Source organism: Schistocerca gregaria, chromosome X (assembly GCF_023897955.1).
Source record: "Schistocerca gregaria isolate iqSchGreg1 chromosome X, iqSchGreg1.2, whole genome shotgun sequence".
Classification (NCBI taxonomy): Eukaryota; Metazoa; Arthropoda; class Insecta; order Orthoptera; family Acrididae; genus Schistocerca; species Schistocerca gregaria.
The window spans coordinates 696,390,190-696,402,856 of NC_064931.1; the positions used below are offsets into that span (position 1 = coordinate 696,390,190).

Here is a 12,667-nt window from a genome sequence, read left to right on the forward strand (position 1 = left end):
GAATATTGACAGTAACAATTATTTTCTTGTCAAATAACAATGTCAATCAGATGATGATGATGATTTCATTTGCAAGTGTTCAATGTAAACAGTTGCATGATATGACATCTCGTATTTTTTGAAAGTTTGCAAAACCCTTGTTCAGTGATAGTCTTATTCTGTCTTTACTTGTGGCTACAACTACTTTACGGGCCCTTATACACCTTGTATTATCTAAAGTCAGTATTTGAAACAAGCTATCCATAGGCTGACAGAAGGAGAATGCCAATGCTTATGTAGTTCACATGGCTCAGGATCCACCTGCCTCTGTGCCCTTTATCAGCGAGTTTCTGAAGGCTGCTACTCATCAGCCATCAAGTGACACCCCTTCGTGTTTTTCCTCATCATGACTCTCCTCCAGTGGAACATTTGCAGTCTTCAGTTCAACAAAGATGATTTATGGCCGCTCTTAGAATTGCAGCGTCCACTTGTTCTCTGCCTTCAGGAAACAAAATTGTGTCCTCACAACCGCTTTGAGCTCTCGCATTTCTTCCCGGTCTGTTTTGACCTTTCCCCCAGAGGTCGGCATTCCATCTCATGGGGGTGTCATGCTGCTCATACTGGATGACATTGATAGTCAACCCATCTCTCTGACTACCCATCTTCAAGCTGTTGCAGTTTTCCTTTACGTTCCTCACCTGACTTTTTCCCTCTGTACCATTTATGTCCCTCCGTCATTCGATGTCACCTAGGCAAACTCCCTTCAGCTTATTGGGCAGCTACCTCCCCCATTTCTGCTACTCAGTGACTTTAATGTGCATAATCCCCTTTGGGTCAGAATCTGTCCAAGTGGTGCCCTCTTGGCTGACATTCTTAATCTCTTCTGCCCTAACACTGGAGTACCCACGTTCCTTTCTGACTCCTCGTACACCTATTTCCATTGGGACTTGTCCTTCTGATCTGCACAGCTTGCCCATCATCTCGAATGGTCCCTAATCTCTGATGCATACTTGAGTGACTATTTCTCATGTGCTATCCATTTACTGACTCCTACCACACCCAAATGGCAGCTTACTAAGGCTGACTGGAGGTTTTACTCCTCCCTGGCAACATTTGATGAACAACATTTCCCCATTGTGATGACAAGGTAGAATACCTTACAAACATTATCCTTACCACCGCAGAACGTTCCATTCCTCGCACATCCTTTTTATCACACCGTGTCCTGTTCTCTTGGGGAACTGAGGCATGCTGTGACGCAATTCGCTCGCGGAGACGTGTTCACTGCGTTTTTAACCATCATCCTACTATGGCAAACTTCATTCATTATAAAAAGTTGCATGAACAGTTTTGTCGCATTCTTCGGGACAGTGAAAAAACTAGCTGAATTTCATTCACTAGTACTTTTAACAGTTCCACTCCCTCTTCCGCCGTGTGGGCCAACTTCTGATGGCACTCTGGGACCAAGATCCATTCCCCAATTTCCGGCCTGACAGTAGCAGATGGTGTCATCATGGAGCCTATTGCTATCTCTGACACTTTGGGCTGCCATTTTGTGGAGATTTCGAGCCGCTCCAACCTGCCTTCCTCCATCTGCAAAGAGCAACGGAGGCTTGTGTGATATCCTTCTCTTCTCAGAATTGTGAGTGCTACAATGCTGCCTTTACTATAAGGAAGCTGGATTATGCTCTCACTTCATCCCCATCCTCCACCCCAGGGCAAGACATGTCCACATTCTGATGCTGCAGCACCTTCCTCTTGCAGGAAAGCACTTTCTGCTTCACACGTATGACTGCACCTGGGCAGAGGCACATTTCCCAGACACTGACATGAAGCCGCTGTCATACCCATATCTAAGCCAAGTAAGGACAAACACCTACCGTGTAGCTACTGCCCCATTTCTCTCAGCAGCTGTATTTGCAGGGTGATGAAAGGTATGATTCATGCCCACCTTGTATGGCGGTTCGAGTCTCACAATTTACTAACAACTGCACAGTGTGCATTTTGAGCACGCCGTTCTGCAGTTGACCATCTCATCACTTTGTTCACCCATGTCATGAATGGCTTTTGGCAGAAATCCCAGATTGTGCCCATGTTTTTCGATTTGGAGAAAGTGTACGACACCTGCCATGTTTCCTTCAGGAATTTTTAAAAGACCGAATTTTTGAAGTATGTGTGGGTTCTGCCTTGTCATACACCTTTATTCAGGAAAACTTTGTGACTCAGGGTTCCATGCTGAGCGTCATCCTCTTTGCCATCACCATTAACTCAACAATGGCCTGTCTCCCACTGAGCATCTTTGGCTCCCTTTTTGTTCAAGATTTTGCCATCTATTGCAGTTATCCAAGGACTTCTCTCCTTGAACGGCGTCTTCAGCAATGTCTCGATTGTCTTTACTCTTAGAGCATAGACAATTGAGTTAGTTTTTCCAGTGACAAAACCATTTGTATGAATTTCTGGCAGTGCAATTGGCTTCATCCACAGTTTGACAGAGCACTGAAAGACCCGAGTCGAAACAAGGCCCTCGGAGTAGACAACATTCCATTGGAACTACCGACGGCCTTGGGAGAGCCAGTCCTGACAAAACTCTACCATCTGGTGAGCAAGATGTATGAAACAGGTGAAATACCCTCAAGCTTCAAGAATAATATAATAATTCCAATCCCAAAGAAAGCAGGTGTTGGCAGATGTGAAAATTACCGAACTATCAGTTTAATAAGCCACGGCTGCAAAATACTAACACGAATTCTTTACAGACGAATGGAAAAACTAGTAGAAGCCGACCTCGGGGAAGATCAGTTTGGATTCCGTAGAAACAGTGGAACACGTGAGGCAATACTGACCTTACGACTTATCTTAGAAGAAAGAATAAGGAAAGGCAAACCTACGTTTCTAGCATTTGGAGACTTAGAGAAAGCTTTTGACAATGTTGACTCGAGTACTCTCTTTCAAATTCTGAAGGTGGCACGGGTAAAATACAGGCTATTTACAATTTGTACAGAAAGCAGATGGCAGTTATATGAGTCGAGGGGTATGAAAGGGAAGCAGTGGTTGGGAAGGGAGTGAGGCAGGGTTGTAGCCTCTCCCCGATGTTATTCAATCTGTATATTGAGCAAGCAATAAAGGAAACAAAAGAAAAGTTCGGAATAGGTATTAAAATCCATGGAGAAGAAATAAAAACTTTGAGGTTTGCCGATGAGATTGTAATTCTGTCAGAGACAGCAAAGGACTAGGAAGAGCAGTTGAATGGAATGGACAGTGTCTTGAAAGGAGGATATAAGATGAACATCAACAAAAGCAAAATGAGGATAATGGAATGTAGTCAAATTAAATCAGGTGATGCTGAGGGAATTAGATTAGGAAATGAGACATTTAAAGTAGTAAAGGAGTTTTGCTATTTAGGAAGTAAAATAACTGATGATGGTCGAAGTAGAGAGGATATAAAATGTAGACTGGCAATGGCAAGGAAAGCGTTTCTGAAGAAGAGAAATTTGTTAACATCGAATATAGATTTATGTATCAGGAAGTCGTTTCTGAAAGTGTTTGTTTGGAGTGTAGCCATGTATGGAAGTGAAACATGGAGGATAACTAGTTTGGACAAGAAGAGAATAGAAGGTTTCGAAATGTGGTGCTACAGAAGACTGCTGAAGATTAGATGGGTAGATCACATAACTAATGAGGAAGTATTGAATAGGATTGGGGAGAAGAGAAGTTTGTGGCACAACTTGACCAGAAAAAGGGATCGGTTGGTAGGACATGTTTTGAGGCATCAAGGGATCACCAATTTATCATTGGAGGGCAGTGTAGAGGGTAAAAATCGTAGAGGGAGACCAAGAGATGAATACACTAAGCAGATTCAGAAGGATGTAGGTTGCAGTAGGTACTGGGAGATGAAGAAGCTTGCACAATATAGAGTAACATGGTGAGCTGCATCAAACCAGTCTCAGGACTGAAGACAACAACAACAACAACAACAACAACAACAACAACACGGTCTTTACATCTTGGACCTGTTGCTTTTCCATTTGTTGAAACTACAAAGTCCCTGGGGCGCATACTCAATAGGAAACTTTCTTGGTTCTCTCATGTGTCTTACCTGGCAGCCCACTGTATGCGGTTCCTAACTGTCCTGTGTGTCCTCTGTGGTACTTCGTGGGGAGCAGAAGGACCACTCTCCTCTGTTTGTACCGATCCCTTGTCCGTTCAAAACTAGACTATGGGTGTTTTGTTTATGCACCTGCATGTCCGTCCCTCTTACGCCGTCTCGATACTACCCACCATCATGTCATCCATTTGGCCACTGGCGCCTTTTACACTAGCCTGGTTGAGAGTCTGTATGCAGAAACTCCAGAACTACCACTTTTCTACTGCCGTGACTTTCTCCTCAGCAGATATGCGTGCCTTTTGTCTGCCATGCGTGGTCACCCATCCTATGCCCCCTTCTTTTATGACTCGTTGATCGGCATTATGGGGCAGGTCCCTCTTTTCTGTTACCTCCTGGAGTTCACTTTCAGCACTTTCTCTGGCAGCTAAACTTCATGTTACCTGCAACTTTTCCAGTGGGTGTATACCCTTCACCCCCTTGGCTTTGTGTGGCGAGCCGTGCTCACCCTGGGCTTCATTCACTTCCTAAGGACACTACTCAAGCCTCACTCTATCCCCTTCAGTTCCATAACCTTCACATGGAACTTCGCAATAGTACCTTTGTATACACTGATGGCTCTTGGACTGACTGTGGTGTTGGGTGTGCCTTCATCATTGGTGCCAACGTTTTTCGGTATTGGCTTCTGGAACACTGCTCAGTATTTACAGCAGAGCTCTTTGCTCTGTATCAGGCCACTCAGTACATCCACAGAGACAGGCTTTTCAATTGCGTCATGTTCTCCGACTTGTCCAAAGCCTGTGTGTGCTGTACACAGTCTATCCCTTAGTGCAGCGGCTCCAGGAAAGCTGTCACTTGCTCACTCTTGTTGAAATCATTGTGATGTTTATGTGTGTTCCTGGTTATGTTGGTATGGCACTGACACTGCTGCCAAGGCTGCAGTCCTTGTACCTGAGCCTGCTAGTTCTTACATTCCATCCAATGATCTCTTTGTTGATGTGTGCCAATAGATGATGTCACTTTGGCATCACCACTGGTCCTCCCTTCTTGGGAACAAGCTCCGGGTCATTATGCCTCTCGCAGTGGGTTAGACAACCTCCTCTCGGCCCTCTCGCAATGAGTAGATCATTTTAATTAGATTGCGTATTGGGCACTGTCTTTTTAGCCATCGCCATTCATTAAGTGGTGCTCTGCCATCGCTTAATATTGTGCTCAACTTTTGACGGTCCACCATTTCCTGACGGAATGACCTTTTTTTAGCCATTTAAGTTCTCGTATGTGTTTGTTTTCTAAGTTATCGGCTGTTTTAGGAAACAACGAGCGGGCTGTCGACCACGTTTTACTTTTTATCCATTGTAGCTATATGATGAAGGTCATTTAATTTTTAGTTCTGGACCTCTGTTTCTCTATGGCGTATTTTATAGACCTTTCTCCATGTCCCCGTTTTCAGCTGTTGTCTATTCCATTGATTGGGATTGAGATGCAATCTTTTTCAACTCCTCTCTTTGTCTTCTTGTTCTACAGTTTTGACAATGGTGCATATGATGGAGTTGTTTTTGCGCCCTAAAACAAAACAAGCTATGAAATATATTTGAGAATATATTCATCGTTAGCAGCTATTTCTGACATAAGAGTTGTAAACTTTCTGCTGTCTTGAATTGATGCTTTATAGTGTTTGAATGACAAGATAGATCCTGCAGGTATATATTACACTATGCATACTTTCTGTTTGACTGAAGGGTTATTAATACTATTTTCATTTTGGTATTTCAGTTGCTTCTTTCTTATGTGCTCTTTGCTTTAGATAGCCTTTCTGAGCATATTGTCTAACAAGCAAGCACTGTCCATAACATTTTCCAGACAACATTTGTTACTTGAAAATGGAAACTACTATATAGTTAAAACACAGTAGTGGACAGAATTATTTAAGGACTTCGAAGGAAGTTGTTTGATATTTATTCATCTTCTGTCATGAGTTTGTAATAGACTGAGAGAAATGCTGAAATCGTTCCTCACTTTTTATGACAAGTTGTGGATAAAAGTGTATTTGTGACTGACTGAAATTGCTTCCCTCAGTATTTACAAATAATTTGTATAGTTGAGTGGCTTTCATGGGAAGATGTAAAATAAATATATATGTTGGTTTTCGGACACACTGGAGAATTTGTTTTTGTGTTAATACCTGTTTCTGACTATTTTTCAGCAATTTTTCAATTTACACTGTGTGTGCAGGTGAGGATTCATTTAATTTTATTTTGAATTGTTACCAGACAAATTAATGGGCAGGACTTAATTTGTTACTGGCTTTAATTATTTCTACTGCTATAGCAGATTATTTGAATGTTTGTTAGAATATTTTTGTGCATTACTTCAACTTTTTCTGCTCCTATTGACATTTCACAACTTGTCGAAAATCCTAATGTAATGTAAAATACAGAAATTCAGAAGTTCATGTATTGAATTATTTCATTTCTTTTTCTTTTAGGGTGCTTCAGGTGCCAACAGTAACCTGTCTCGGTCAGTTGCTGCACCAGTCCCCGTGTCAACGCAACATTTTGTCCTCACTCCAATTTCACATTCGCCACACGCACTTCCGGCAAATATTTCTGTTAGTTGCCCTACATCTCAGACTGTTGTCTCCACTTCACAGTCCCAAAGTTTTATTTGTACACCAGTTAAGAGTTCGAGCAGTTCTTCGGGAATTGCAGTTGTAGCTTCCAGCATAGCTTTTGGGCATTCAGAAGCTGTTATCAGTTCTTCCAATATATCCTTTAGTGACTCTTCCAACAACTTGTGCCTGGAAACTTCTGGTATTCAGATTGGGAGTTCCAGAATGCCATCTGGGCCATCCGGTGCCCCTGTTGGACCTCCAGCACTCGCTCAAGCGGTTTCTGCAGGTTCAAATGTTTCTGGATCATCTAGCATAGCGACAGTACTTAATAATTCGAACATTCCTGTCGGATCTAGTGGTGTTTCCAATATACTTGTCGGTCCACCCGGTACAGTCTTTACTTCGGCAAATTTATCACTCTCACAAATGACTGTACCTCAAAGCACTACTGCGTCTCCGAGTTCACCGTTCTCCATTCCTACGAGGTCACCGCACGCACCCCCTACTCCGTCTCCGAGCCCACTTCCGAGGAGATCACCTGCACCTCAGCACCCTCCGTCACCTGCTCCTTCTCCGTATCACGTGCAGCTGCAGTCTCCTCAAAACAGTGCTGCCACAGCGACAGCTGGTTTTGTCCTATCTGCAACTGCCCCACAGGCAAATTTGGTGAAAGACATTATCACCAGTTTACCCCTACTACAGCCACCATCCTTGAAGACTGTACAGGGCTCTAACATTAATGCTCCACTGACAGCTAGTAACTACAGTGTAGGGAATTCTGTAAAAGAGGGTTTCAGGAGTGTGCACCAGCAAACTTCAACTGTCGTTTTGCCCCAGAGACTGTCTGCGGCTACTGGCAACAGTTTGCAGTCTCCGCAAAATGCGAGCTCTCCACCGTCTGTCCAATCATTTGTCAATCTCCAGACACCACAGCCTGTTCTGATATCCCAGTCTGCGAGCCTGCAGGCTTGTCCGGGCAGCCAGGTGTTGACCCATGGTGCCAAGAACAGCAGTCCTGTCGGTCCAGCTACTAGTGGCAGTGGGCCTCTTACACCAGCTGGGGCTCTCACTCCAGCACCATCTCCGTCTCCCCAGCATCGCACTGTGCACAGCCCTGTTATTCGATCGACAACACCAACTCCTGTTATACATCAGGTGAGTCGTGGCTTTGATTTGACAATTTTTTTAATAGTGGTGTATTTCTCTGTTTCACTTCCCCCGTAGTTTTATGATGGCAGTACAGAAAAAGATCATATCATATTATAAATAAATGTTTCTACCAAAGATTGTGTTGAAAGAATATGGAGCACTTATGAGAATGTAGATGTCAATATCCTTTGTTGGGATGTTATTGACTGTTCCATATTAGGCTTTGAGCCATATCTATGTGTCGTATCACTTGGTTCCTCACTGTTCTTACTGACTGTTCACCACGTGTATGTGATTGAGGAGTCACACTCTCTGAAAAAGACAAAGATAAAGAACATCTTCTTGTGGAAATCACTGTGTGTTTGACTCACATCACAGGTCATGAAGACATCCATCTCACTAATAGAACAAGTATCTAAAGTAGTTATTCAGTACCTTAAAAATATGTACCTTCAATGAAAATAAATGTACATCACAAAGTGTTTGTTGATTATGTCATCTGCAATCAATAATTTCCTGTTTCTTCACTAGTGCATGTTCTCAGAGCTCCTATCACTTACTTGCAAGGGAATGGATTGGGTCTTGTTGGGGAACACTCCAATATGCAACCCCACAGCCACCTATCAATCTCAGTTTATGTATCTTCTTCTTCTTCACTTCCTTTGCTTCATTATGATAGTCATAAAAGATTTCAAGTATATCCGTTATGAGGCTTTGTTTGTGTGCCATAATAGTGAATGAATGTGTTACTATGTTTTTCAAAATCAAAGGGAAATAGCATATCTTTAAAGAGTTTTTTTTCCCCAAAATGCAAAGGCTGATTTCCCTGTGAAGCACCTTTTTAGTGTCTGTAATCTTCTGCATTTATTTTCCTATTTCTGTTTCTTTTCTCCGTGTTAGTGTTTTTAACACAAGCAGCACAAGAGTTGTCATATAAGGTTCTAGCAACAGTTCGTGATTTCATATTTTGTGTGGAAATAGCTATTTTTTTTTTTAGCCTAGCTCTTACTCATTAGTTGTTTTTATGTATCTGGTGGCATAACCTTTCAGGTCATCACTACTCCTTTATTTTGTGCAAAACTCGATAATAAACAGCTTTTACTACTGGATCTGCTGTTATGCCCAGCAATAATTCGGTGACATCTCATTTTCATGAAGTTTTGTTTACTTTTATTCTTCTGATTGCATACATTTGGAGAAAAAGTAATTGTAAAAATGTAATAGGATAGGAAATTTCTAACTCAGGCACATAAAGTTCCACCATGTAGTTGTATCGCATTTACAGGCATTGCCAGCAGGCTTAGCAATACCTGGTGCACAACAGTTTCCCGCAGTGATGTCGCAGGGCGGTACAGCTGTTCTGCAGACTACCAATCATCAGCTAGTTCAGATCATTCATCAGTCTGCTGCTGTGCAAGGTGCAAGCTTTCCAGCACATACACAGATTATAACAACAGGTTTGTGTGTTTGCGCCAGTATAAGAGTTTTTCACAGTTAGAAGTGTGTTATGTGAATAAGATAACTGAATCCCTTCATGGTAGTTTTATAGGGCTCTTATAACATGTAACAATACACAAAAGCAGACTTTTTATGGAGAAGGACATGTTTAAGAACCACAAAGAGCTTCTGATGAAATAAATATTCATCAGCTGTAGTCAACCTGTCATCACTAGTATCGTAAAATTAGTTTCATCGCCCTGTATGGTATTGTTCTTAACGTGTCATATTGTATCACTGAAACTGATTTCAGTAACAAAGTGCCGTAATAAATTGACATTAAAATCTATTAATATAGTTGAATAATCATAGTTAATCTTATTTATGAATGTTTATTTCATCAGCAGATTTTGGTGTTCTTTTAAGTATAATGTTCTTAAATTATGTACGAGCTGTAGAAAATATATTGTGACTATTTTTGCTTAGGTAACCTAATTTCATACATGAAAGACTCAACATGGTATGCCTTATTTGTATTTTTTCAGCAGTTTGTGCCCCATCAAATTTATTTTTCTTTTGGATATCATTTTTGGCACAGTATTTATGATACTGTACACTTAAGTAAAACAATCATTACCTTTATATATCTCCCTCTGTTCTCATCTCCTCCGAGTATGAGTGAAGTGCTGCAGTGCTTAACACACTGGAATCTAACATTTGGGGGGTGGGGGTGTGGTATTCTTTTAAATTCCCTATTGGGTCACCTTGGTATAGGTGTTTGTGATTTCTTTGTGACAAATTACAAGGTGTTCCTTTCAGTGAGACTATAGACAATTTTCATTCTACAGGCCTCCTAACCAAAGCTGACTTCATTGTTGATGAAACCCTTGAATTGAACATTCCATTAACTCTTTGTTTTGTTACGGTACTTTAGTATGTACGTACACCGAAGAGCATAAAATGAAACGAAATACTGATAAATCAGTTTTTCTTAATGGGGCAGCATACATTAAGAATAGTTTCTAAATTATATTTGTATGCTGTAATATTTCTTTTCATGTCTTCTTGTTAAAAAAACGGAGACTGAAACTTATATAAAGAATTATTAAATATTTAAAATAATATGTAATGAAGTTCCAAAGTGGTAATGTTAGTAAATGTGTACTGACACCATTGCATTGAATAATTGTTGAAGTTTGTGAATGCACTTGCCATCATAGCCTGTAGCTTGCTCTTGCAATGACTTTTCATTTTACTTTCATCTCTGATTTGATCATAACTTTGTGCTTTTTTGCTATGTTTTTAATTTCTTTTGCTGTTTCATAACCTAGACTTGTAATTTGGCTGCAGTTCATAAAACATTAATTTTTAGGTGGTGCTGCTGCCCCTGTTCACCTTCACTCGGCAGCGGCGGCTGCTGCAGCCAATGCAGGTGCAGCTGCTGCCGCTGCCAAAACCAAACAGCCACCACAAATTTTGCCTAAACCACCAGGAACTTCGAGTCTGACTGCAAGTTCGGGACATGTAAAAATTCCAAATGTAGCAACACCACCTCATCAAGGTTTGTATCTAACATATGAAGTGTAAAGGAAAAGAAAGTGGCAGTGTATGTGAATATGAGAGTATGGTGGTCAGTAATGGGCTGAGTTTTAGTTTCTGCTATTGTAATGTTGTTAAATCCCTGTGGGCACTGAAACATGTAAACCAGGAGACTTTTTATTAAGGTCCATGTGTGTTGAGGTAAAACATTAGAACAAATTATATACTGCCAACTGCGATTTGCTTTTCTGGTCTCAGTAATATTTTCTGATTGCACATCCATTTCATTGGAATTGACACGTGCCATTTGTACATTACAAAGAAGTGAAATAGAGTGAACAGGAAGTTTGGCTAACAGTATTTTTGCCCATGTGTGATGCAAGATAATTTTAACATATTGTTTAACACTTTCAACACTGTCCTTGTCATACCTAAGACTTGGTTGTGAAATGATGTAATTCTGGGTTACTCTTCTATGACATTGTAAAGCAAATGAATTTATAGGTATATGATTCTTGCTTCATTTAAAAGGAGAAAGAATGTACCTTTCAGGAATATACATTTCAAACAGGCCTTATAATGAGAACAAGAAACACACAAAAGTCTCAAAAAAGAAATAAGGAAAAAGTTAGACTTGCTCTCTCCGTTGAGTGGTGTAATTATGATTCTGTCAGCATACAAAAAAGTGGTATTGGAACATTCACAAGTGGATACATGAAACAGAATATACTATATGGTTCATTTGTAATTAATTGTAATATGGTAATCAGCGAAGCACTGTGGGACGCAAAGGCCACCATTGCAGTCATTCCACTGCCATGTACTCTCCTCCTTAATGTGATAACCTGTCTCCCTCTTCCCACTGTCTAAACAGACTTTGCAGTAGTGCATTGTATTCACCTTGTTTGCAGTAGGTGGAACTTTCTGTGAAAAATAACATACAAGTGTCCTTTCAGTTTGTGAGGAAGACATGGGTGCTATGTGCAAAGTAAATATCTTAAGGAGTGGAAAGACCCACTGTTATAACAAAATTTGGAAAATGCTGAGGGAATAATGATTGTTGCACTCTTTTCAAAAAAGGTGGAAATGTCATCAAGCCAAAGTTTCAAATTCCTGTGTTTATAAAAAGTTTGATGCGCAAAGCATGCAAATGTTTCCACTGTCACATCTTAGCTAAACATCTTGCTGAGAATCCAAGTCTTATATTGGGGGGGGGGGGGGTGTCAAAGGCTTCTATCTTGTCACTCGTTGACCAGTCTAGTGTGACAATTGAAGATAGCCAAAGAAAGCCAAAGTTTAAAATTTATTTCACATTTGAAAATCATTCACATAGGAGGACATAGAAGTATGCATCCCTGTCATTTAGAAGTAACCTAATTAAATTTTATGCAGAGTGCTCTTTGGGATTGGCCCCTTACTTAGCTCATCTTCATTGTGAATCTCTCACCTAGTGCAAAGTCCTAAGCAACTGGCTAAAGCATAGTTGACTCCTATTTATACGAAGGATAAAACAACTAACTTGCAAAATTGAGGACCAGTTTCCTTATCATTGGTTTACAGCAGAATTCTTGATAATACTCTAAATTCAAGTATAATAAATTTCCTTGGGACATAAAAGCTTCTGTCCACAAATTGGCATCAATTTAGAAAGCATCTCTCCTGTAAAACTCGGCTTGCCCTTGTCTTACACGATATCCTGTGAACCGTGGATGGAATGCAACAGGCAGATTCTACATTTCTAGCTTTTCAGATAGCCCCACTGCAGATTTTTAACGAATGTTTAAGCATATGGAATAGTTTCTCAGATATGTGGGTGGCTTGAAGGCTTCTTGAGCAATAGAATCCAGAGA

General features: G+C 40.8%; 1 protein-coding gene across 6 annotated transcripts in view; it reads left to right on the forward strand.

The window, feature by feature from the left end:
- LOC126299248 (serine-rich adhesin for platelets-like) overlaps window positions 1-12,667 on the forward strand; it is a 423,889-nt gene that overhangs the window by 243,606 nt on the left and 167,616 nt on the right. For all 6 annotated transcript variants that reach the window (XM_049991040.1, XM_049991044.1, XM_049991043.1 and 3 more), the window contains 3 exons: window positions 6,567-7,847; window positions 9,127-9,298; window positions 10,651-10,839. In XM_049991040.1, the coding sequence (XP_049846997.1) occupies window positions 6,567-7,847; window positions 9,127-9,298; window positions 10,651-10,839 (1,642 nt within the window). The remainder of the gene's footprint in view (window positions 1-6,566; window positions 7,848-9,126; window positions 9,299-10,650; window positions 10,840-12,667) is intronic.